This window comes from Falco rusticolus, chromosome 13, assembly GCF_015220075.1.
Source record: "Falco rusticolus isolate bFalRus1 chromosome 13, bFalRus1.pri, whole genome shotgun sequence".
Taxonomy (NCBI): Eukaryota; Metazoa; Chordata; class Aves; order Falconiformes; family Falconidae; genus Falco; species Falco rusticolus.
Window position 1 is genome coordinate 13647473 of NC_051199.1, and position 26405 is coordinate 13673877.

Below are 26405 nucleotides of genomic sequence, written 5' to 3' on the forward strand. Positions count from 1 at the left end.
AATTTACTCTACACACACAGAGTGCAAAGAGTAAAACATCAAAGCACGCTAACAAGATGCTGACTGATGTGTTCATAAGAAGTAGGGAAGGTGATTACTGGAAGGATGGGTAATCTTAATTAAGCCCCACTTTCATACTAAAATTATTGGTATAACTCCAGGATGAGATAATGAAGCCTTTCAACTACCCATGCCTTTTACAGTGACTGCACTCTTGCAAATAAATGTGACGTTTATCTATGTCAGTTGAATTCTACCTCCCTGTTGATAAAACGGTGTAGCCTGATGGTTGCCTGCATTGAGTGATACACGTTAGAACGCTGCAGCAGATCACTGCTAAATGACTATGATTTACTGTAATTCAGCTTGAGCATTCTAGATGAGAAACTGCCTCAAACTATCATTAGGATGATGAGTATCTGAAGTAACTCTACTGATTCAATGTGGTTGTTCCAGATTTACACTGGTGTTACATAAAAAGTAGGATACGACCTGAACACTTTAAGGAAAATTTCAAGGAGCTTGGTTAGTCATGAAAAAGCCTTTACCCTTATGGCCAACTAGTAAAGATTAAGCAGAAACGGTTTGCATGTAACATTTATTGAATCATAATTTTCTCAGAATCACACAGCCTGTGATTTTGCTCAGGAGAAGCTTAAGACTGAAAGAACAGAAAATAATGTATCTGTTATGCCAGGCAGTACTGCCCTCACACAGGGTTTGATTTATCCTCATAATGCTGTAGCAGAACTCTCTACACCTGTCTGCAGTGTGAAACACTGAGGAATGAACAGCAGCCTTTCCTTTGTAGTAATAGCTAGTCCTCATCCTTCATAAATGCGTAGTCCTACTTACGTCACCCTCCTCTGGGGTTTACATCACCTTCTCCTGGAGAGTTAGATGGTTAAACAGTATGACAGTATGCTATAATCTTCTCTGAAATCCCCTTGAATGAATCTGAATGAAGTGGTGAAGGGGCGATATCAGGTTGTTTAGCTGATTGATGAAAGAGCATATACAGCAGGTTCTTATTTAATATGCAAAGAGCTTTTTTCTTCTGTGGCCTCTGCTTATGAAGATCCTGAGACGGATGTGTTCAAAGGTGGTGCGTCCGGTTTCTGTTTACAGACAGCATCCCAAATTCACAGGAGGCCTTTCTGTAGACAGCTCGATAATCCCAGTGACAGCGTGAGGAAGCTCTAAGTGCCTGGTCCTCCTCACCCTGAAGAAAATGAATAGCCTGCTCTTCCACAGCTTCTCTCCTTTTTGTCAGGAAAACGGGAAAGAACCACATTCGTACTCCCGGTCTGCCAAGCCTCAAGTGTTCCATGTAACTGCCTTGCCTTAAGCGTAGCAGAGGCTGCACAGCTTACCTGTGAGTGTCGGAGAGGCAGGGCAGAACGGGGAGCAGGCTGCTGGTCATAGGCTACAAAGAATTCAAAGCCACTAAGTGAAGGAGCAGGAGCAACTGAAAAGAAACTATATCTTTGTGATTTCTACCAGATCTCAATCTCTTAAAAATATAATGCATGAACCACATGCTTTCTTAATTTTTTCTCAGGCACAACAGAAGTAGTTTAGGTTTTTTCTTCTGTTTTTCCCTTATGTTAGCTCCCTGAAATAATCTGTCCGTGACACAAAAGTTAATGAAGCTTGACTGAATGATAATCTTTGTTCAGAACAAACCTAGAGTTTAGTAAGTAGTCAATGAAGTATGGGTACTCTTTGTCTGTTAGATCGGTAAGCTACTGTTTGTGTTTAAAATACTATATCGTAGGCAGAGCTAGGTCACTGCTAGACAATGCAGGTAGTCGCTGGAGTAGATGGATAGTCTGTTGCCAATACTAAAGTGCTGTGCCAAATTTCTGGCCTGTCAACAGCCTAGGGCTTTTTCACTTCCAGAATGTTTCCTGTAAGAGATTACAAAAGGAGCCTCCAGTCTCTCTTTACACAACATCAACACCTTTAGAAACTTGTGAACAGAGCAGTGCACTGAGGGGCTTGATGCTGAATGCAGCTGATGAAGAAAAACTACGTTAAATCCCATAAAAATTAGAGCGAAAGAAGTCTGCAAGTCTATATAAAGGTTTTTTTTTTCTGTTTAAGTGCTCTCCCTCACTCCTGCCTAAGAGTCTTTAATGTGCGATAAATAGGAAGAAATGTGATCCTTGGTATGTGTCCACAACATGGTATGTGGTCCCTGTACAGTCTGTACTTGCAAAACATATTTTATCATAGTCAGAAAGGCTTTAAATGAGAAAATGCTTTTAAATTTTATGTACATTTTCAACATCTGGAGTACAGTTTGTTCGTTTTCTACCCAGATTCTTGTGGAGATTTAAAAAACAAATGCTCTGAGATATATTGGACACATGCAAGCAAAATGGGCCATATGATTTCTAACATACCTGGCCCATACACTGGATGACACTACCTGAATCCTGACTTGGATCAACATGACCCTGAGGTCAATGAAAAACTTCCCTCTTTATCCACATTTTATTAAGGAAAATAATATGCTATTATCTCAGGTAACAGTACATTGCAAGTGATATGAAGCAAAATCTTAAAGGAAGGATGGTTCATTTTAGACTATTTTGTGTTAGCATTGCAAACTGCCTATGATTTTTTCCTTTGTATTAGATGTTAGCACTTTTCAAGGATGGGTCACATACTTCCTCCCCCCCCAGTGAAGGTGCACCCAGTGTACTCAGTTTGCTGTCTGTGCTTCACTTGAGAACATAGGTAGTATGGGAATGAGATTTTCAGATCTTGGTACCCCTATAATTTTTTTCATGTGCCCACCAAACATGATAATTTTTGCCTCTTGTTAATCTGGATTTGAGATGAACCAGTAATCTAAAGAAGAAAATCTTTTTAATCTCTTGAGCTATCCAATCCCACCTACATTTCATTATTGAAAATATTTTCTATGTTTTCCTTTTAAAAACCAGAAAGGCTAGGGAAAAATGAGTCTGGCATTGTCTGAATGAAATACTATCCTGAAAACAGAGCTTCTCTCACAAATATTAGTTCCACTTCTATTGCTTTATAATAAATGGTTGCAGCTGTTGCCATGGCAATTTTCATTTTTAAAAATGTATCCAAGTGAAGACAAGAAATGCAGCTGTTATCATGAGAAAGTCTAAAATAAATCCAGATGTAAATTTTATGCTCTAGTGTTGGCAGTAATAACGTCAGAAACAAAACATATTACATGTTTTATCTTCTTGATATACTGGAGCTGAGGATGGGGATTTAGGGATATTCTGAATTGTAGGTCTCTGTTCCTGATCCAAATATAGCAAATGAACAGAAAAAAATTTCACCTTAGGGAAAGGCACTTCACTTGCTGGAAAAGCTGGTCAGCCTTGCATAGAGAATGGCAGTAATATTCCTGTAGGAACAAGGTAGGTCTGAAGCTCTCCTCCTTTACCTTTCTGGTAATACACTAATTTATTATTATTATTTTTTTTTTACAGTTTAGAAAAATCTAAGCCATGATACAAATTTTAAAATTGCAATCTTTTTTTGTTGCTTGTTGCCTTATCACTCTGTAGCCTGAAGTTCTTTAAAATCACTGCTGTACTTTTAACGTTAGACACAGAACATTAAAACAAAATTACTGGGCAGTGCTCTACAAAGGTGTAATTCAACAAGTAACGACACATGTACTAATAGTCATCTGCTGGAAAAATGCATGGTGTTGGAAGGTATAGTCCATTTAAACCACTTTATATAAAAAAAATATTTAAAGAGACAATTTCTGATAAGGTGATAGAGGAATAGCTCTGAACTTTTAAAAGTAAAAAAAAAAAAAAAAAAGCTTGGAGTTGTATCTCTAGTAAATGCTGGGTGAAAAGCAATTGCCCAAAGCATGAACAAGAGAGGTCTTTAGGACAGACTGTGTAGCCTGACAGAGTGTGGGGGCTTGGTCAGGGTGGCAGATGGGTTGAAAGGTGGCTTTGCATCCATCTTGTACCTTTTCTCCTTGCCTAGGAACTGCAAAAGACTACTTTGGCTGAAGTCATTCCAAACTGTAGCTGGCTATCCACAGCCTCAATGGTTCATTTCAGCAGCTTGCGGCTGCTGAGAACAGAGATGTAGCTGCTGAACCTTATGGAAATTGTTTTGCTCAAGCATTAAGTAAGGGGTGATTGTGACACCTGCAAATACCCTTTACTCTGGAGGATTACTCAAGTTCACCCGTGATAAAACCAAACAAAGAGGAGGAATCATCAGTTAGGCAGTGAAGTTTATGTAGACAGAATTTCAGTCCCAAACTCTAAGGCAATCACAATGGTAAAAGTTCTTCTTATCCTTCAAGATTATAGCAAGAAAAGAAATACTAGAACACACATATTCCTTATTTTTCTGACTTCTATCTTCAGGGAAATTTTTCTCAAAACTCTTGGTACAGTCTTTGTTTCCCTATCCCTGGTATAGGAGTTTCAAATGATAAGCCAGCTGTAAGCAGTGATACATAAACACATACCAGTCTTGAAGAATGATCTAAAAGCTAACTAGACTATCAAAGATAATCAGGTTAATAAAATCCTACCATCACCCACTACCCCAGTTTCCTAAATACACTGCAAATCACTTAATCAAAGAGTCCTTATACCAAATATGTTGGATGGGAGTATTTGCTTTGATAAGAATGAATTATTCATAAGTACATATGCTAAGGGGTTTGGACCTATAACTGGCAGCTGCTTGTGAAGTATTCCTCAATGGTAAGATTAAAAGAACGAAGTAAGATCTCTTTTTGTTTAAAATTAAGGCATCTGCTATTACCTGTGGCCTAGATCCAATGCACTGGGGAAAATCTCACAGAAATGACAGGCAGCCAAACAAACAATTTTTCCTTCTGGATTTGTGAAGACTCCACTGATTTATGGATAATCATTTAGTATAACACACTAATTTCCACCGCTTAGCTTGAAAATAGATACTTTCCCTAGACAGGCAGTTCCATGAGGCTTAAACACAGCTACTAATAAAATGAAAATAATTCTGACCAGCTTCATTACCCTCATAATTACTGAACTGAAGGAGCCTTGCCTCACAAACTTGCATTCTTCTCCCTCTAACAATGTGCGATGAAGACACTCTCCTAGCTATGAGCCAAGTCCTGCTAAGTGTAGAAATAGAAGGAAAGCCGTGAGCATCCTAAAATGATAGTTTAGAAATACCTTTAACATTACTCTGTAGGAATAAAAATACTGTAATAAAGATGTATGCGGTTAAATGGTCCAGGAGGCTGAAATATTTTCTTCAGGAATATTTTCATCTGGCTATAACCCTTCCCCAGTATGTCTGAGGCAGAGAACAGCAGCCTGTTAGGCGCTCTATTATTCTCATCTCTCTTACTATAGTTTCTGGCTGTGCTTGCTATAGATCAGTAGAACAATGTAGAAAGGAAGAACCCTTTCATTTCTTTTAAGTGAGTATAAATATGCAATGAATGGTGATAGGAAATGAAAATGCTGGATGTTTACAAATTATTTTACTATGTGAGATTTTGTAGTGGAGAAACTACTAAGGGAAAATTGCACATATCAGTTTATTCAATGTATTGTTTGGATGCTATTTGGTTGAAAGTTTTAATTGTATTTAAATCTTCTTTTCCAAAATCCAAATTGTAATGTCATTAGGTCTCCCCAGAAATGTACTGAAATTTCATTATGAATCCACATAACTTACACATACGCATATTACATTCAGAATATGTAGATTATTATAATTAGCAATTATTTAGGGAACATCAAAGTACCAAACATATTAAGAGAAAACTGATAACAAGACTGGCTTTTTTTCTTTGGTACAATGGTCTTTACAGGAAATATTCATAAATCCCATTTCCCTAAACACAGCAGAAATGAACAGGCTTTGCCGCGCTGCCCTCTCTCAGGGTCATTTGCACAACTGCTGCCTGAGTCTCTCCCGTCTTTCAGTCTAGCTCACACCTGCAGCATGCCAGGCAAAGCTCTCGTTTTATTTGGCTGTTGTTTTTTCATGGTTCATGAACCTGCCACAATGACACCATTTAGATTACATTCCCATGTTGCATTTGCACTTTTCATGAAGACTTTTTCTTTGTTTTAAAATCTAGCCATTTTGCAGAACAATATAGAGAGAATACATTTGTGCTTATCTTGGACAGAAACCTTACAACCACATAATTACAAAGCTTTCTCACTGTACCGCTTTGAAATTCAGACAAGTCACTTCTAAGGGGAGGAAAGAGGAAATTACCCATCTGTTACTCATGCTTCTTTCACCCTTGTGAAAATGTGCCAAAATGGAGCAATGTTTTAAGGTTTCTGAAATGTTTAGTTGGCAAATCTCAGCTGAGATCTGATAAAATTCATTACCTAAAAATTTTCTAAGATTTCATTTGTATTAAGCGTGTGCCATCTAAACTTCAATATACTATTTTTCTGTAATTGCTGCTCCTCAAACTCTACCATCTACTGTTTCACCAGCCTTAAGAACTGACCACCAGCATCTCTCTCTCGTCCTCATCATCTCCTTTGCTTGTCACAATGTAAGAAGTAGGATAACAAAGAGGTGTGTGTATCAGAAATAAATACAGGGTATCTCTTGGCTTTAGGGAATGGAGGAGATTGGGTTAAGAGTTTAGTCCTAGCTTATCTTTAGAAAGAATTTCTTTCCATCTCAGATAGGAGAGCAAAGGACTGATGACTGCAGCAGAAGTGGCGGAGTAGGTCATGCAGTTCAGGGGAATGGGCAGAGCGAGATAGAGGTGGTGAGCCTTGTCTATTGAAAAGGTAAAGGAGAGAGAAGGAATAGGATTGACACCAAAACAAAAGCAGGTGGAAACAATGAGAGAGCAGACCTCTATAATCATTGGAATTTATTCTAAGAATAGAAAATTGCTGAGTCTCACCATTTAAGTAGCTCTCAAATGCAGTCTCTCCTCCTGCTGTGCCCAGCACTCAAGGAAAGCAGCTGCATGCTACTGTTATCAATTATTCTCTTTGCTCAAGTGACCAAAGTACATTCTGAAAATTAAAGTTCCTAATCCAAAAGGTGAAACATGCATACTGAACTAAGGTCTTGGCTATGGAGAGAGGGAGATTTCTGGGTATGAAAAAATAAAACTAAAAATTATGTTTGATTAAAATGTTTACAGAAGGTGCCTCTCAGCTCCTCTTCCATAAGGCATGAAAATCTTGGGGCATTATGTAACTTTTGAGTATTTATAACCTTTGCATTATTTTGATGTGCTCTATAGATGATTCCCCATCCACACAGAAGTATGTATGTACACATGTGTACATGCAAAAGAATTTCATGTAGAGTTATGTCAGTTCACTCTAACAGACTCAGTAGATTAAGGATTTGAGTCTTAAAAGATCAAGGCTTGCAGTGGGAACCAGTTTACCTGACATTGCTGTCAAAGAAAAAAAAACACAACCAAACACAAAAAAATCCAGGACTTAGAGCAGGTCAGAACAATGAAATTAGAATTAAACTATATAAATAGCCCATAGCTTCTGGAGGATTCACAGAGGGATCACTAGAGATTTTTTTCTTTTCTAGTGCTCCTGGGTAGCCACGGGAAATACACAGTCCATGCTCCCACAGTGTGAACAGGTTCTTCTTTCTTGTAATCACAACCTGATCTCCAAAGAATAAGATAATTTTGATGGGAGTTTATCCTATTGTAACAAAACCTCTGTCTCTTTGAGATAGCTGCACTCTTCAATACTGCATTTCTGGAAGGATTTGAATGGTGGATAGGTAGGTATTGGTGAAATGAAATAGCAAGCTCTCCCTCACCTTTCTGATGCGTACTCCTGTCTTCCCTGCCAAGAAGACTTGAAAAATATGTTGATCTACTGCAAGTATCAGACCGGCTCTTACGTACGGTATCTCATCCAGAGAGGATGAAATGAGTTTTCTTTTGGAACACTCCAAGGGAACTAGCATCAATACATTCATTTTAAACTAAAAGGGAGTTGTCTCTGTAAGTAGAATTAGATTCTGTATGTAATTATCTTGCTTTCAGAAAATCTGTCTTATTCACTAGAGGAAGGTTATTTGGATAAGAAAAAACATCTGGAAGAGCTCAAAACGCAAGCTGACGCGTATCAGGGTGTACTTCAGTTCTGAAGAGTTTCCAATAAAGATCTTTGAAATGAGGAAGCTTTGATGCCAATTTGGTCATTTGTATGGAAAATGTAGCTAAATAATTGCCTCTTAGATGTGATTTGCAAGCACTGCAAGCAGCATTCTTAATTCTGAGCTTGCATTTCGAATTTTTAAATGTTATGAGTTTGTTTGTGTATAAGTGGACAGAAATACCTGCAGCTAGTCTGATTTGATTGGGTATGACAAGTACAGACATTCCCAGATGATTTGAGCTAAGCTACATTTTCATACATCCCTGAGGGCAATCTCCATAACAGTACTCACTGAAATGTATTCTAGCTTAGCAGACTGTAACTGAGGGCTGCCCATGCAAATAAATTGCATAAACAAAACAGAGCCAATTAGATAACTGTGGTGGGCTGACCATGGCTGGACACCAGGTGCCCACCAAACTGCTCTATCACTCCCCTCCTTGGCAGGACCAGTGCAGGGTAGAGAAAATAAGATAGGAAAAAAACTTGTGGGTTAAGATAAAGGCAGTTTAATAAAGCAAAAGCTGGGCGTGAAAGCTAAGAAAAACAAAAGATGTTATTCTCTACTTCCCATCAGTAGGTGATGTCCAGCTACTTCCTGGGAAGTGGGGCTTCAGCACGTGTAGCGGTTGCTCTGGAAGACAAATGTCATAATAACAAATGCCCTCACTCCTGCTTTCTCTTGGCTTTTGTTACTGAGCAGATGTCATCTGGTATGGAATATCCCCTTGGTCAAGACCCAGTACAGTAACATATCTAGAAAGACCTTTAGCATGTATTAACTAGAAGCCAAATAGAATTTTAATGTGGAGCTGATATTGGAAAAAGGGATATGAAATATTAAAGAGTGAAAAAAAACCTTATTGATGAGAATTACCTTCTGAAAACATTCTGTTCCAAGTCTCCATTTCCATACTGAAATTCCAGCTATAACAAGCGTTACAGAAATTCCATAGCATTTTCCCCCTTGATTTAAATGCAACACTGGTCTGTTACAGTAAGGTTCACGGAGGAAAAAGAAAGAAAGCTTTATTAAGCAAGAATACCATCATTTTATGTGGGATTTTCTCTGTTTTGGGAAAGAAGCTCTTTTAAAGTTCCTGCTAATAGCAAGTTTGGTTAGTTTCCCAGTGCTCACATCTCCTGTTCCAGATGGTCAGTGATGTGAAACTTTAATTATCATCAAGAAAATAAGCTGGGACTAAACCCTTCCTCAAAGGTAAAAAGAGCAGATGGACAACCATAATTTCATTATTATAGAAATAATACATGAAAAGGATTCCTCATCCACCTTTAAAATCAGTCACTCACTTGTTGCACAATTAACTCCTTGCTCTATAAATTTGCAGGTTACTCTGACTGGTTAAATGGCTGCTTGGTACATAATCCTTGCTAACAATATTTGGAATAGTAGCCAAATTCATCTTGGCTAAGGGGAACCAGTAAGTTAACTGTTTGGGCTGAGCTTCCATCCAGCATTTTGTTTTCCTTCAGGTTTTCAAGTAATTCTATTTTATTTCCCTCCATGGTGTTACAGTCATCCCTCCTCATGACTCTTTGTGAGAATAAAATCACAGATAGTATTTATCTGGAATAAGGCAATGGCTGACTCCGGAGATTCAGTTAGTCGTTTGTCCAGATCTGTAGTTCACAGACACTGAATTCCCTAATTTTTTGTCAAGGATTCAAAGTCTTGCAAGTCAGTACCATGGAGAAACTCTTCCTATGCCTGTTTTAGGTCTTTGATTTGCATGTTCTAGGTTAGGCTTTGCAAAGGCAATCACCCATCTAAGCCTGCCACTGCTCAAACTGAGCTCACAGAAGCCTCAGTTCCTCCAGTTCTGCCAAATTAATTTACGTAACGGCAGCTACGAAGAAAGGGTCTGGGGGCAACCCCGTGTTTCTGGCAGAATCTCATTCCTTTTCTGAGCTCAGATTCATTACCTGATTGCAGTGCGTCACTCTTTAGAACTGGCTGTCCTAATTCCTATACTTTTCACAGTTTCATTACAGTTCAGGAGCACATTTTGATGTGCTACTCTAAGGATTTCAAACATAGATATTCCTAACAAAGCAACATAAAACTGCAAAATTGCACCAGAGAAAAATAATCAGGTTTTCCTCTGTATCCCTATGATTAAAAAAGCTTTTTTCCCCTCTAAAGAGTCCTAGGTAGCTACAGGTTTATGCATCACTGTCATGATCTGTATTTAGACAGTATGCCTTTTATTTGTTTCTCAACGTCTTGTCTTTTCTCACCCTTTCTTCTTTTTTCTAGCCATACCTTCACAATCTCTATTTGTTGCTTTCACCAGTTCAATTTCCTACTTTCTGTTTCATCTCCTTTCACCATTTCTTCCCACTCTTAGAAATCTATATGCCACCTATTTTCTTTAAGCAGGAAAATGTTGTATGTGTTAATCCTTTTTACCTTTTTGTCATGTCTGATGTCACAGGTGCTTCTGTTTCCCTCTTTTCTTTCTTCCTTGGTTAGAAACGTGTCCCTGTGCACACTTTGTACAGTAATTGGCAAGGAATGAGGCTTATACACTTCTGAAAATAAAGTACCTAGGCTGAAGAGTTTTATGTGTAGGTATACTAAAGCTATTAACTGCGTGTGCATAAGGGCCCACTTATGAATACAAGTGGTTTTTTACACTATTACTTATGCACTAATATGCCTAGAACGTGTGAATAACATCTTGTCTGCACTCAGATACATGATAGAAATGGAACTTAAATGAGTTTCTCTTTCACTCCAGTGGCAGAAATAGTATGGTAAAAGACACAAGGAATTGCATCAATACATGGTTTAAAAAATGGTTAAAAATACAAGGTAAATAGAGAAATAAACATTCTTTTTTAATATGTGGTGACACAATACTGAAGCAATCATATTTTTTGCTATTTGCTAACAGTGCCTAACAGATCTCAGCAGGAGGTGTGGGATACAGGCTGGCAGACTTCGTGATGTTCTTAGACTGAATGAACTCCCAGTTACCTACAGATGAGGAGAAAACTGAAACAAAGCATTGGCTGATAGAGAAATCTTTGTTTCCTAATTGATTACACGATACAAAAGGTTTTGAGATAGTACATATGGAAGTTCATGATGTCACTTTTAAGGCCACTTTCTGACTGTAGCTGCGGTTTAAGGGAAAAACATGATGTGAGAACGTTCGGCTGTCTTTCCTCTGCAACATTTGTTATTCAATGGGCTTAGGGATCAAAGTGTGATAAAACCTGTACAGAATAATGCTCCAAAAACGGAAGGGCAAAGGATCCAAATTAGAGACAGTCCATGACAAAAGAAGAAAGCTTAAAATAATCATAAAGTGAGCCTCACATCCACTGAGATATGCATTAAGGAGACACCCATCATAGCTTTCAAAGCCAGTATTATTTCCTGCACATCCTAGCTCCCAGCTTCATTATTCAGCAACATAGTTATAGTATCTTTTCATGTCCTTTATAGAACTGCTGTTTTTAATATAAAATACACTAGGAATCTGAATTAGAAATTGGGAAAAGTAGGAAAGCAACATTTGCAGGATAAGGGATAGTTACTTCACCAGGCCAAAGACCGAGTGAAACAGACTGAACATTTGTATCTATATTTGGTGTTTGTCAAACATCTGTTTCTTCAGTCTCTGATTACATTTTCCTCCTGAGTAAACTACCTTCAAGTTCAATGACATAATAACAGAATTAAAACGACAGAAGTAATAAAAATACAGGTGAACAAATAATCTAAACCAGAAAGATTTAAAGGTTCTTATTAATTTTCTCTTTGAGGTCCATTTGACCAAAAGAGCTTCTTATATTTTGAAGAGATCTAAACAGAACTAAAATTAGTAATATCATGACTGGACCTATCAGTAAGAATCACCAGCGTGACAGAAGGAATTCTCTTGACTTCCTAGGACAGTTATAGAGATCACTGCCTGAGAAATGTCAACCTTAGAGCCTGTTCAGCACAAACTGAGCTGAAATCTGGCTTCTGAGTTATTTCCCCTGGAAATGGATATTGTTTTTCAATAAATTTGTCTCAGTTCCCTTTGCTGCGTTATTTTAGAAAGCCCCATATAAGCCTCCAGGAGAATTGCTACCAAGTAAGAATGGTTGGAGCATGATATTAACTTGTGTAAGGTACTACTAGACTAGAATGAAAGTCTTTTTTGAGCAGTGAAGAGTTATGGTATGACATGTGTTGGTACATGTACATCCTGGAAATAGTTAAAAGGAGCCGTGAAGCTACTTTTACAAGAGATTTCTTCACTGGGTATAGCAAAGCTGACCATCACCTTTATCAACTTGCCCTGCCCATTTTCCCCTCAAAACTATGCCCTGGTATCACAAACACATTGAATAATTAGAGTTCCTCCTTTATACTTTATCCTACTGTAGCAGATAAGCTGTTTATGCTGAACAGGGAAAGACAAAACCAAGATGAAATGGGCAATATCCAAACTATTTATCATACATTTCAAGCCTTTTAAACTATTAAAAAGGTGTCTGGATTTTATGGACAGTTAATTTATCAAACACAGATATGGTGTCTTGAAATATATGTATTATTAGAGAAAATATTCTCCAGGAACTTTGGAAAATTGAATTTCTTTATCAGGGTAAACTGCTTGGTAAATCTTTGAACCAATCATAGAAGCTTATTATGTAGAAGGGGGTTGCAGTACCCTTCTACCAGCACAGATTTTTTTTTGGAAAAAAAAGGAATGTTACCTATTTATTCCAGAACATCTTATCTGGCCAACATAGGATCACTGAATTCCTGACACATTATTGCATCTGTGAGCATCAGCAGAAACACGCACCTCACCAACAAATACTGTTCTTATCAGCAAGGGGTCATACAACAACAGGATCTGTTACCTCCAGTTCTTATCTAGCTCTATGAATTTAGGCTTTCAGGGCTGGTCCTAGACTTTTGCAAAGGGAGCTTTACAGCCTGACTAATTTTTACTAATAGGCATGAATGAACTTTGTGGAATGTATACAACCAATAGATACTTTACAAAAGAGGCAGGGTATCCATTTCAAAACAGTCCAGGTTGGTTTTTTTTTTTTACTTTCCTTTTCTCCTTTTTCTGAATCTCAAAGGTTATCATCTCTTCCTTTACATACCATTTAAGGTACTTTATAATGGCAAGCCAAACTTCACAAGAGAACTATGCTTGCAGTATTACTTTCCTCTCTGTCCAGAAATATCTACACTTCTAAGCCTTCCAGGGCAGTCAGCATTTTGACATGGGAGGTCTTAATTTCATACGTCAGCTAGTTTCTGTGTTCTCTGCCTTCACTGCTGTGTGATCCTCAACCACAATTTTTATCTCCAGTATTTTCACTTCATTCATGTATCAAACAGTTCTTGATTGCATATAACAGAGCTAGTAAATCCATTCCTTGCCACATGTCACAGCGTCACACATCCTGTGTCCCCTGGCTGCCACTCACTTTTTTTGACTGCTGGTGAAAGACAGTGCCATATGGTGATGTTCCTGATGCCCATGTGTCTTCCACGCTCTCGCTTCTTCGAGGAAGGGGATGAAACTCATCAGGCCCACTGAGCAATGGTACAGAGCCAGCAGAGAAATAGTCATGTTTTTCACATAATGATGATACAAACATTTCTGATATTTGCTACAATGGAAACCTTTCTTGTGTAATGTTCTCTTAGGTAATTTGTTAGCAGGGAACACGTATTCATTACTGCTTTCTACATCCTGCACTCAGCATGAGAAAGATTAAATAGCTCTGCTAAATATACTCTCTCAATGCTAATGACCTGTTCAGCTACTTTTCAGTCACATCTCAAGCTATTCAATTTTTTTTCTACAACTTCTTCCACACTTTCTTCATTAAATTTCTCTGCAAATGTGCAAAACCTCTTGGCAGACCAAGTCTAAACCTATAGTGTGTGCATTCAAAATATATGTGGATGTTTTCTTCAACAAGTAATATATTGTATGAAGACAGAACAATGAAAAAGGAATGAAATAAGAAAGTGAAATAAGAGGTTAAACATCTTTGCTCAGGACTATCCATAAGTTATTAATTTTCAGCCAGATTCTACAGTCTTCTTAACGCATAACTCCAACTGAAGTTACTAAGATGTTTCTCAGTTTTGATCTTTAGAATGTGGTCCGCATCTGGTAAGTGCTTAAGTACACAGACAGGTCATTGTATTGTCTTGTCTGTAAAGTACTACTTATAAACCTAAGCAATGATAAACATTCCTGGGTCCAAAATCTGTGAATGAAAATAGATCACCTTCAATGCTGCATCCTATAGCATGAATGCCTGTGCATATCTGAAGCTGAACAAACTGCTGCTTTATGATGTTCAGAGAACTGGCTGGCAGAAGGTTAAATTTATAGCTACAAGAACAGCTTTATGTGTGCTGGAACATTTGTAAGCTAGATTTTCTTGTTAATACCTTTGCAAAAACGCTGAAGTTGAAAACCCAGAAGTTAGAGGATACAAACAGGGAGTAAAAAAAGCTACCATCTGGAATCTTTTATGGAAACATTCACTACATCATAGACCAACCCCCAAGAAAGCAAAAGAAATAATTTTATGCAGTATATATTATGATACAGCTATTCAACAAACATCATCTTAAATTATATTCTTTCATTCCGAAAGCCACAGAATACACTCAGGTAAACTCCTTGGTGATGAAGTACAATGTATCTGAAGAACTGAGAATAATTTTTTTTCTTAAAAATTGTAATAAAAATTTGATTGAGAAGATCTTTTTGTAAGAGTTTGCCATAACTTGGTGTCTAAATTTAAATTCTAAATAATGAAACAATCTCTAATCGTGAAGAATATAAGGATATTTAAACACACTCAGAAGATCAAATATCTTACTTTTCCTACCTATGTTTTATTTGTTTTAATTTAGCATATATAAAATAGTCCTACAGATAACAGTTAAGCTGTAAAAAGACACTGAAAGCGTGCCGAGTAAGTGCCAAAAGTGTGCCAAAAAAGACACAGGTGCCAAGTCAATTTCCTGGAAAACAAAGCATATAGGAAATATTTGTGGCACAATTAGTCATATAGGTTTTTCTGGATAAAAGCAGATGTGATGTGTGTAGTCATGTAATATGTATTGTCTTGTAGGGCTCTGTTGTTTTTTTTTTTAAATATCTTGATACCTTGATATAAAACAGGATCAAAAATTACTCATTTTGAATATTTAAATCCTCATTTTCTTCCAAAATGTTTCTTTTCTATGAGAATTCTCATAGACTTTTTATTAAAAGGAGGCTTTTGAGCTAGAAATGAGAAGCCGTAAACAACTCTGCAAGTTACTTATATAGGAGAAACCCCTTGTTACACCCCCAATACCCTTGCTTATAGTGGCCCCTGTATAGATGAGCTCTCCCAGGTGCACAGCAGCTTGTCAGCCTTTCTGCAGCCACTGCTGTCAATGTGATTCACAGTGATCCCTTCTGCCAGGATTATCTTAAAATAGCACAGTATAAATGAAATCTTGCAATTACCACAAACACCCAGGTGTTTGGTATGGCAAGATGGCCTATAGGAGAGTTGCTAATTTGGCCTGGAGAACTTGTGTGCTTGACCAGTATTTTCTGAGGGCAGCTGGCCACAGCATCTGTAACACACACAGCTCGTGTGACTTACTAAATCCATATGAAAAATGTAGGGGTAGCCGGTCCTGCTGCTGTCCTTAAACTAAACACCAGCACAGGAAAAATGGAGGTTGGAGGGAGAAGCTGAAGGAAAAGAGAGCTATCAATATAAAGCCTTGCTGGCAGCCAGCCATGCTACCTTCACCTTGCCAAATGGCCACAGCCAGCCGTAAGAGCCTTCCCTCTTTCATCTTCCTCTCTTTCCCCCAGCGAGTCACTCCTGCAGATGTTAACTTGGTTATGCTGTTACACTGTGTATTCCCTTACTCTGTTTTCTGTTTACTATTACGTAGCGTACAAAATGACTTATTAATGCTTTTCCAGATTGGTAAACATTATTCTCACACCTTTTAAAATAGTCCTCTATTACTGTAATTACGAACATGCTGTGTTTGCACCATCCTGAAAAGTGGTATGTGTTACAGAGAAAAAAACTAGCCGTTCTTTTGCAGTGACAGAAAAATAATATTCTTCATTTAAACTCAGGCTGTTTTAGTGGGGTGTTAATGCACTGAAGCTGACATTATTAACAGGTATATCTTTACTTAAAAGGCTACAGGAAGGAAGGTCATGTTAGGTTGCAGAAATGTATTTGTGAAGAAGCTGATTATTTAAGCCAGAAATGAATGAAATGTAGAACTGATTATGCCACCTATTCCCTTCAGTCTCTACATATGACTAAATATATTAGAAAAAACAAAGTGTCAGTCACACTGCAAATACAGAAAAATACTACCAGTTTTCCAGTGACAAGAGATTCTATAACAAAGAAGAGCTGCAATGTCCCATGTCTAGTGAAGAGAACACGTGAAGGAGATAGCCAACATTTGCATCAGGCACCTTTTCTATAGATTTCTGTATCTGTATGCAGGCTGAGGGTCATAACCTTGAATACTAGGAAGAGTAGAAGTTAGGCACTTGTGAGTCACGTACTATCCGATAGCATTTTTCTTTCTAGATTTGCTTTGCAGTTGAGTTGTACCTTTGGAGAGATCCACATGCTTTGACATTACAGTGATTGAAAACTAGAGACACTTGAAATATTCTGAGTTTCCTTGAGCTGCTTGTAGCCTAACTGTTCCACAGTCTACAGGAACCTTGCACTAACAGCTGAAGAGAGTCTTAATGAGCTATAAATGTCTAGGCCTTTATTAAACAAAGACAAGTGAGAGAGAAAAAAATCTCAGACTTTTTGTCACCTACATGCTTCTTTCCAATTCTAACAGCTGCTTTAATGCTTTCCTATCTGTTCTCTCTACTGAGGCTTCTATTCTTTCCTTAGTTTTCCTTTTGCACATTTTATTATCTGATGTACTAAATGCTCTCCTAAGTGACACATTCCAACCACAGTCACTGAATGTGACAGCTGTGCTGTATCTATTCATTAAATGCTGTGCTCAGACACTTGACAGCGTTTGAAAATACTACTCTTGCTCTAAGAACAATGTAAGGAGTTTAGTGTAGGTGAATGTAACTACACTTGATAATTGGAAAATGTCAAATTAAATAGGAATACTATTTTTTTTGTATCGTGAAACATTTTTTTTTGTTGTTGTTGTTTCCCCCCCTCCCCCCAGTTTAGTTATTATAAGTTTCTCCATGGACTTTCAGACAAAATATAAAGCTTATTTTTCAATGATGGAAACTCTGTAACAGTCTGTTTTTCTGAAGGGTAGGATAAAACCTAGTTTGAGTAACTGTATTTTAAGGAGAAAAAGTGGCACTGAATTGAGGCTTCCTGTGAAGCATCTTCAAGCATCCAGGAAAAATGAATTTCATTTTGCAGAGTACTTTTAAGATTATCTGAAAGGATTATTTGTATTTCTAGAAAAGCTCCTGGAAGCCTGTAATACATGCAGAGTGGAGTTAACTTGATATCCTGTTAATCATGTACTTAGCATCTGTGTTTTTAGGACAGAACATACTTGTGTGATTTTGGCCCGTCATTTGTGATCTGTTTGAGGATTCCTGAGAATAAAAAAGCTATATATAAATTTAAGATAATATTATCAGCTGAAGTTCTGTCAGATTCAATAGGCAGAAGTAGATAAACTGAACTACTGTGTACCACTTTGTGGTTTTAATCTTGGAAAATAATAGAACACAAAACATTAAAAGGAACCTATCTGCAATTTTATAGTTGCCCTATGTTCTAGGTGCTCATTCAGCATTATTTCTTCAAGATATCTTTAGATAGGAGAATAAATCCTATTAAATTAAATTTACATATTTTACTGTACTGCTTTCTAGGTTGAAGAAAATGAACTAAAATTGCATTCTGGATACATGGTTACCATTAACAATATTGGAATTCTGGTGTTTAACAAACCAAAACCAACTCCTGAATTGCATCTCTGCAATGAAATCTTCAAAACTGTATCAGTGAGAATTATACCAGGAATTAAATCTTGTAATTATCTCACCAAGTAACAAACGGAGGTGGGCGTACTTACCATGTCAGCACGATAGCCACAGCATCGTTTAGGACACTCTCTCCAAACAGGAGTGTGTACAAATCTGTATCCACATGCAGTTCATGGAAAATAGCAAGGACTGTCACTGTATGGAGGCAAAGCAAAGTAAGGCTGTTATTTTCATATTCCTCTGGTGGTTCAAGATATAAAGCAGTATTAGAATATGGGTTTGAGAAGTACAGTCCTGTTTATTGCCTGAGTGGATAACAGTAAGTTAAAAGGGATCAGCTGAAGTATAGAAGATCCTTAAATCCAGCAAGTCTTTGAGTTTTGGTGCTTCAGCTGAATTAGGAAGAAACTTTCCCTCTCACACAGAGAATCATGCATAAATGAAAATCTCACAGCATACTTTACTGTGCATAAAGGACTGTGGTCTTGTGACCAAGAAGAAATAAGGGTGCTGAAAAGACTTGGGTTTTGCCATATGCTTTGTGTGCGATGAGAGTACCGGTTTACCTGTTTTCAGAAGGATATAATGATGTAATGCTTACCCATTACATATGCTCACTGAGGAACATGCATAGTAACCCTATACCCTGTCCCACCAGCAGCACAGCCTCTCTCACCTCAAGTGTAGCATATCTGTAGTCATGAAATGCTCTCATCCAGATCCGGATATCTGATACTTTTGATCCATTTTAAGGTTCCTTCAGCATATCATTAAGTCCCTTCCTTCTCCCTGAGTTATATGCTATGCTTGATTTTTAGCTTACCAGTGCAATAGGAAAAAAATAGTGTGTGTTGAATTTAAATTGAACTTAGGCAAATCATTTAGACACACACGCTCGAGGGCATTTAGACACTTGGCTCGTATTCAGGTAATTAAGTCCTGTAGATATTAAAGGATGCTGTAGTTGTTTCATGCCTCAGTTTCCTTACCTGTAAGCAGGGGATTACAGTCCTTCCCAAGATATACCTAGCACTTCATAATCTCCAAGCACAGAAGGCTTCCTCTGTTCTATGTTGATATTATTATTCTCTCTCTGCATGGACAAAACAGAGCTTTCTCTTTTCAAACAAAACTTAATGTAAAGGACCCAATTATTTGCATGGTTAAAAATCACATGGTAACTTACTGCTTCACTGGTGCTCATTCTAGTACATAATTGTGCAATTGACTCAATCCTCATAGCCCAGGAATCCCAAAGATTAGGAGTGCCTCTGGGATGCCATGTTAACACCTGACATTTCAGAAATTAAAATTATATCGTTTTACATTGAGATGGCTGTTGATAATTCATATAAAAACATGCATGGACAGATGATTATGCTTTGTCTTAATAACATTTCTTGGAACTTTGAAATCATTACTGGTAAGATTTTCTAAATGGCACTTAAATATCTGTGTAATCTAAAAATCAGTTTAAAACCCAGAATAGATTATCAGTTCTCCTGTGAGATTTTATGTCAGAATGATCTCTGTGGATGTTCTATCTTTGAAGAATTTTGGAAGTGTTATTTCATATAAGACATTTTAGGAGATGTGTGTAGCTGAACATTTGCTGATATCGCTATATTTAAATTAGCTAGTTATATTTAACTATGCTGGTAACCTCGCCCACCTACTCCCAGTGCAGTTATATTTTAATCTAGGAAAAGAGTTCTTTCCCCAGAACAGCTCAAAGATGTAGGAAGAAATTTTATTGGCAAAAGATATTTTCTTGGTTCACCAATACCTATATTCAGGTTTTTGCTTGATTAGCAGTGCTGCCTTAATGTGCTAAATGAAGACCCAATTTAGTCTCGCATTCTTTGATGTCACTGGTGTAACAACAGCCTTGTTTTCTAAAACTATTTGCCATTTCCAGCTTTTGCTTATTAGTTAATTAGTCTGGGCTCACATTAACAGTCCCTGTGATAATGAAAGAAGGAAAAGAAAATAGTAATCAGTCCAACATACTGTGGGTATGTATGTGTAGCAGGCCAAGCCAATTAGACAGATGCCTACACATTCTTCTCCTTCCTCTTGCCTCCTAAGAAAACAGCTTTCTTTTCTTGCTTCCTCTCCCAGCTCTACCCCAAAAATCTGACTTAAAAGACTTCAAATGAAAGCAAAATAACAAAGCAAGCAACACAGGAATGAATCAATTGCCTCTTTGGGAGAAACTCCCCAGTTCACCCAGTTCTCAGAAAGTACCTTCCATTTCAAATGTTTCTCCCATTCCCACTGGGGGTTATTGGATCTTCCTTACAGCATTGCCTGTCCCTGAACAAAGAATTCTGGTCTCTGCTCTGTCCTTATGTTTGTCTGGCCCCAGCAGCCTCCAGCCGTACCACTGCTGACAGATACTTATCTGATGTGTTTTTAAAGAACTGAAGTGATGTTGGTTCCACAAATCCCAAGGGAGACTAATTTGCTCTTCAGTATTCAAATAATTTATAAATGCAGTTATTCCTGAATGTCTAAACTTGATCTCCCCTCCTGTTCTTCAAGTCTGTAGTTTCCATTCCTAGCCTAACGAGGCACACATAATTTGTCATGTTTATTCCTTTTCTTTCCAGCAACATTTTGCCTATTCAAAGACTCATTTCAGACACCTCCTCCCTAAAGTGACTCACTTCTTTCAGTCTCCTCCTTTCAGTAATGTTTTCTAGCCCTCTAATCACTTCTAATCAGCCCATATCTTTCCTGAAATACAGTGCCCAAAATGAGATCCAAGTACTGTAGTTGACAGGTGCTGTCAAGAAATAGCGCAAAAAGTTGCTGTAGAACATGTTAATAAATCCTGTTTTCCTTTTTTCTTTTTTTTGCTATGTATTGGTACTGATGACATTTTCAGGTTGTAAATGTGAAAAACTTCTCAGCAGTAAATGATCATTTCTTACTCTCTATCTATGAAGTTGATTATTTCTAAGTGTAGCATTTATCCTTGTTGATTTTAGGTCACTGCAAGAATCATATTGAGTTCTAATTGTGTCCTTCAGAGTGTTTGCTATCTCCTCTGAGGATAGTATTATACATTAAAGATGCATTCTCTATTGCATTAGCCAATTCATTAATGAAAATGTTAAACAGTATCTGCCTAAGAACAGACAAGTAATCTTTAGCACAAGCACTCCATCTGAGTTCAGTAAAATATTTTCACCTTGTTTTACCTACCACCGTCTAGTCATTTCCTCAAGATCACATTTGCCTTTGTTAATTATGAGAATCTATGGATATAGTTCATTCAGAATAGGCATAATAAAAGGGATGTGATACTCTACTATGGAAGAAAGTTCATTTTAACTGATCTCTGGATAGAATAATACTCTATAAATAGTTATCATTGTCCAAAGTAGTCACATCATGTTTTGTCTGATGGGTGACTTTAAAACTCAAGGGAATTATTTTAAAAATTCAATATTTGCTATCATATACCACAGTAACACATCTAATCTGTGAAAACTTTCATATCTAAGTAAAGATCATAGATACTGCATTGCAATAAGTACGGCCTTTCTGGCTTTCGGAAGGCAATTTTGAGGAACATTGTGATAACTACTCAGAGAATTGTATAATTCATTATATACAATATGTATTATAAAAATACAAAACTACTTTTCAATTGAGAGCATCTCTTCACCTCTTACTTCAACCTAAGCATATGTGGACAGAGGTAGAGATAGGTAAAGAACTAGGTGACTGTAAGGACAGGTAGTTGGGGGACAGCAAACAAACGTCTTTTGTGGCAGTAGAAAACTGACAGAAATAGAAATAACATGTATCAGAGTTCCTGATTTAGAAAAAGTTGTCAACTTCATTAAAAATGTCAGTGATGGAAAGCATGAAATAGTGAAATATCTAAGAATTTCACAGTACTTGTGCCAACAGAAGTCTGATTCACTTCTTCCTTGACTTCATGGCCTGAGGTAACATCTGTTAGATGCTGAATCTAGCATTATTTCAGTTGTACCCAAGTCAGAACAAGTGTCTGTGGAGCTGGTTTTTCAAAAGTATCTGCTGACATATGTAGAAACAAATTGACTTGTTATTAATTCCTGTAAAAAGTATGTATAACTAAAATATCAGCAAACTACAACAGTCTCTAAGTTAACTGTATTCAATACTTCTTTGCTGTTATGTTTGAAAACAGTAACAAAGATCAGAAAATAAATGAGGCCATTATATAAGGTACTGGTACTATTGTCCCTCAGTCTTCTGACTAGAACTATTAATGTCTTTCATAGCTTACAGGCCTAAATTCTTTTAGGAGGGCAGTATCAAATGGGAAGAAAGTAAGATGAGAGAAATCTTGCTTATATTTTCTATCCGTCTTTCTCTAAAAGTAACAATTCAAATTTTAATTATAGTCTCCTTTCCCTACTAATCAGTCACACCACTCACAGATTAGTTCAGTGGTAAGAAGAAAGCATAAGAACATTTCAACTAAACCCACATTTATAAACAGTCTTCTATAGTCTGTGTATAAAAAGTATTACCTTGCTGCATTTATAAATTATGCTTCTTAATGCAAAGTCCTTTGATTTTATTAGAAACAGAAACTGCTCTTTCTGATAAACATCCAATTTCATCAATAACAGCAGCAGTGCAACTCACAGGCCCGGCTCAGGTTTAACCATAGTAACTTCAAATAGAGAAAAGGCTTGTGAGTATCAGGCTGACCAAAGGCAAGGGAGTTCACATAGCTCAGGAACAGCTGTGCTTCAGCAAACCTTGTGAAGGTGAATCTGTTTTCTATGCTTGAAATGTCAAAAGGTAAAAAAAAAAAAAGTGCTAAAGATACATGAGATGGCTTTGGATTAGAAGGTCATCCCACAGAACGTGTTAATAACAGCTAAGCCAAACTGCCAAAGCTGTATTTTTCAGTTATTTTTTGGTGGCTAAGGCAGAGGTCGAATCTTTTATTTCATGTGCTGGTTTTGTTCTGTCATTCACCTGATTCCTTTACAACCACTGGTACCCTGAAGCTGCCTATTGCTGGGGCTTATTGCTGTGTCTACCTTTAGACCACAGAGAACAGTTGGTGTCAGAAGATCCTTATCCGTGCTCACATGTGGGGCAGTTCCATTTTGCAGCTCTCTTGTGCTCAGGGACTGAGAGCCTGGGGCTCCACTCACCTCACCAGCACCTTTTCCACAGCCTCTTTGCTGCCCTTGATGAATGACACATACCAGAACACAGGGAGGAACTGCCTGATCCCCTTTGATGAGGTCACACCAAAAAACCTCCCATCAGGTTATATCAGAAATCACAATACTGGCACAAGGGAACTTTTTCAGCAGCGAAAAGTGAAATCTGTGTTGGTTTACACAGATGAAATAACAAGAAGAGATGATTTCTCCAACTACATGATAAATGATAGCTATTGATCAGAGTAAAGAAGAATATAAATACTGGTCTGATGCTAGAATAATAGACAAATACTGGTCTGACTCTTTAAGTCAAAGACTAATGAAGGGAGAATTTGGGAATTTTAGCATTCTGTTTCTTAGAAATTAGATGTCTCACCTGGAGTCTTGAAATAAGAAACTTTTTCTGCTGAAAATGAGAAATTATTGGAAGGAGATATTTTCTGTAAAATGAATTATTCACTTGAAAGTAACCTTGTTATGTCCCTGAAGTTTCTACATTTTCTTTCTAGAGATATAAGAGATTTTTGAGGCATCTCTAAGTATCACAGATGTTTAGGGAACACAGTCTATAATGCAAAACACACTCCCAAGTATATCCAGTCATAAATTAATTTCTGAATCTTAGTTCAAGTGCTAGTTTTCTGTATAAGGGAACCCACAGCATATAAGAGCAATTCTTCTAAACTAATGTTATGGGAAAATTTCTATATTAAAGATCTTCAAATACCCTTCAAAACAAAAACCTACAGAGTGCTATGACATTATTTCCTCCTTCCTAACAATATTAGTAACTTTTAGCTGGCGTACATTTGTTTACTGCCCTGGTAGTAAAATTCTTCATTTAACATGTAAACATCTACCAGTCATCTTTACTATTACAAATAAGGAAATCAATCAAAACTGCTTCCGTCAAGTCAACAGATCAGTTTTCAACATCTTTTGAGACTTAATTGCTTTCCACAGCCAAGGGAAATTAAATATTTTTTTAAATGAGTTTATAATCATACACAGTGAAGAATTAAATGAAAAATCAGGTAGTGAATCTGACAGGAGTTTATTATATCATCTTAGGACAGTAATGTATTATTTTATTCTACTGCTATAACACTAACAACATTTTATCAGAGATTTCTTTTTATAAAAAAAGCTAGATATCACTTATAAATCATTAGACTGATTATTTTATGCCCTAGTTTGTATCAGCCCTCTGGGGCACAATATTTTAACTGATTTTGGAATTCCAATGAACTCTTTACATGGCTTGAGGTTATAATTCACTACCAATCCTACAACACAATGAAATATTTTCAGCAATGTCTACCATTTAATTAAGCAAAGATTTAATTCAAAATTCTCTAAGTTATTGAGGGACTGATATTTACAGATATCATTAGTAAAAACATGAAATAGCTTGGAATATTGTGAATAGATAACAGAGGGAGCAAGACTAAACATTAAAATACTCTTGGATATGCACAGACACTCTGAGCAGAAGAATAATTTAAACCAGTACTAACCAATGATAGTTTGTCACACTAAATGTAGTTTTCTCAACTGTAGTGTTAGCTTTTTAAGCCTATTTAAAAATCTGGGAAAAATAATCCTTGTCACTTATTCCTTCCATTGTAAGAGGAGCTTCATGGTTTTTTTCCCCCTCATGATCGTTCCAGATTAATCAGTGGTGATTTAATAATACTATAATCAAAATCAGTGCCTTCGTCTTACAAATGTCTTCTCGTAAGTCAACATGTTCATTTGTAAAACTAAATAGTATTGTACTGGAAAGTGGGAAAATAAACTTAGCCAACTGCAAAACTCTATTCATAGCAGAATCAAGAAATATACTTGGAAGCTGTAAGCAACCTTTTATTCCATAAGCAATTTATTTTCCTGGGTTTTCTTTGTGCTTCTAATTTCTATGTTTTTCACTTGCTCTGAAGACAGGCTCCAATCGTGCTGAATCTTATTAAAGTAGTTGGATGATTTTATAAGTGGCAGCATATTGGATGCTTGGATTAATTTGAGAATAACAATTTGATGCAGCTTTTACAGCAATCTTGCAACAGCTGGCTTTGTGTAAATAAATATTTTAAAGCCATCAGAATGATAAATCACAAGCTCAGTCTTTTGTTAAACATTGAAGGTTTATTTAAAGAATAGAAGAAATTTGTAGAACAGTGTTGCTTTTTGTCATTTCTTTTAATAGCCATGAATTTGAAAGATTTATTCATAAGTTTCTCAGAGAAGCTTCTCAAGGGTAGTTAACACTAATGCAGCATGTCATGTGCATCACAAAATGCTTTCTGTTCCACCTCCTGGAACAGCTCAACTGAAAATTTTGCAAAAACCTGATGTACCCTTGCAGACTTTGTACTTTGTCTCTCTGTAGGTAAAATATAAAACAACCCCCTTTTTTCACCTCCTCCTTCACTATTGTCCCACAGATGCAAAAAGCAATACTTCCCTTTTAATACCAGAGTACTCTTAATTATCCTTTTCAATGTAACAAAGCCTGGACATATCTATGAAACCTAGGCTGACTTTGAGGTTAGACCTGTTTGATTTAAGAGGCTGGACTAGAGGACCTCCCGAAGTCCCTTTAAATCTAAATGATTCTGTAATTCTGTGATTCCAAAATTCACTGAGTCTGTTTCCCAGACTTGGCTAATTACTGTAACTTTAGGCTTTAAATCTTACATCTGCAAACTCAAGTTAACCTGTTGGTATGTATGTATGTATCTTTTTAGAATTATATCATCATGAAATGCTGCATTCCAATTGTAAACTGATGCTTTATAAACAGTATTTATAGGGCCAAATATGAAAGCTACATTCTCCGTATCTTTCATTGGGTTAGATCACACGTGAATGCAATATCTAAATGATTAACCATAAGGCTGCAGTGTTACCGCAGTTCTCGTATCTGCCATGAACATGTGGGGGCCCTGAAGACTGGAAAACGTTTTTCCAGTCTCCCCAGCAACTTTATTTATAAAGTTTGTGAGCAAAGCATAGATAAACCA

General features: G+C 37.0%; 1 protein-coding gene across 3 annotated transcripts in view; it reads right to left on the reverse strand.

Moving 5' to 3' along the window:
- Window positions 1–26405, reverse strand: part of SLC9A9 (solute carrier family 9 member A9) — a 211426-nt gene that overhangs the window by 137402 nt on the left and 47619 nt on the right. For all 3 annotated transcript variants that reach the window (XM_037406813.1, XM_037406812.1, XM_037406814.1), the window contains exon 6: window positions 18286–18391. In XM_037406813.1, the coding sequence (XP_037262710.1) occupies window positions 18286–18391 (106 nt within the window). The remainder of the gene's footprint in view (window positions 1–18285; window positions 18392–26405) is intronic.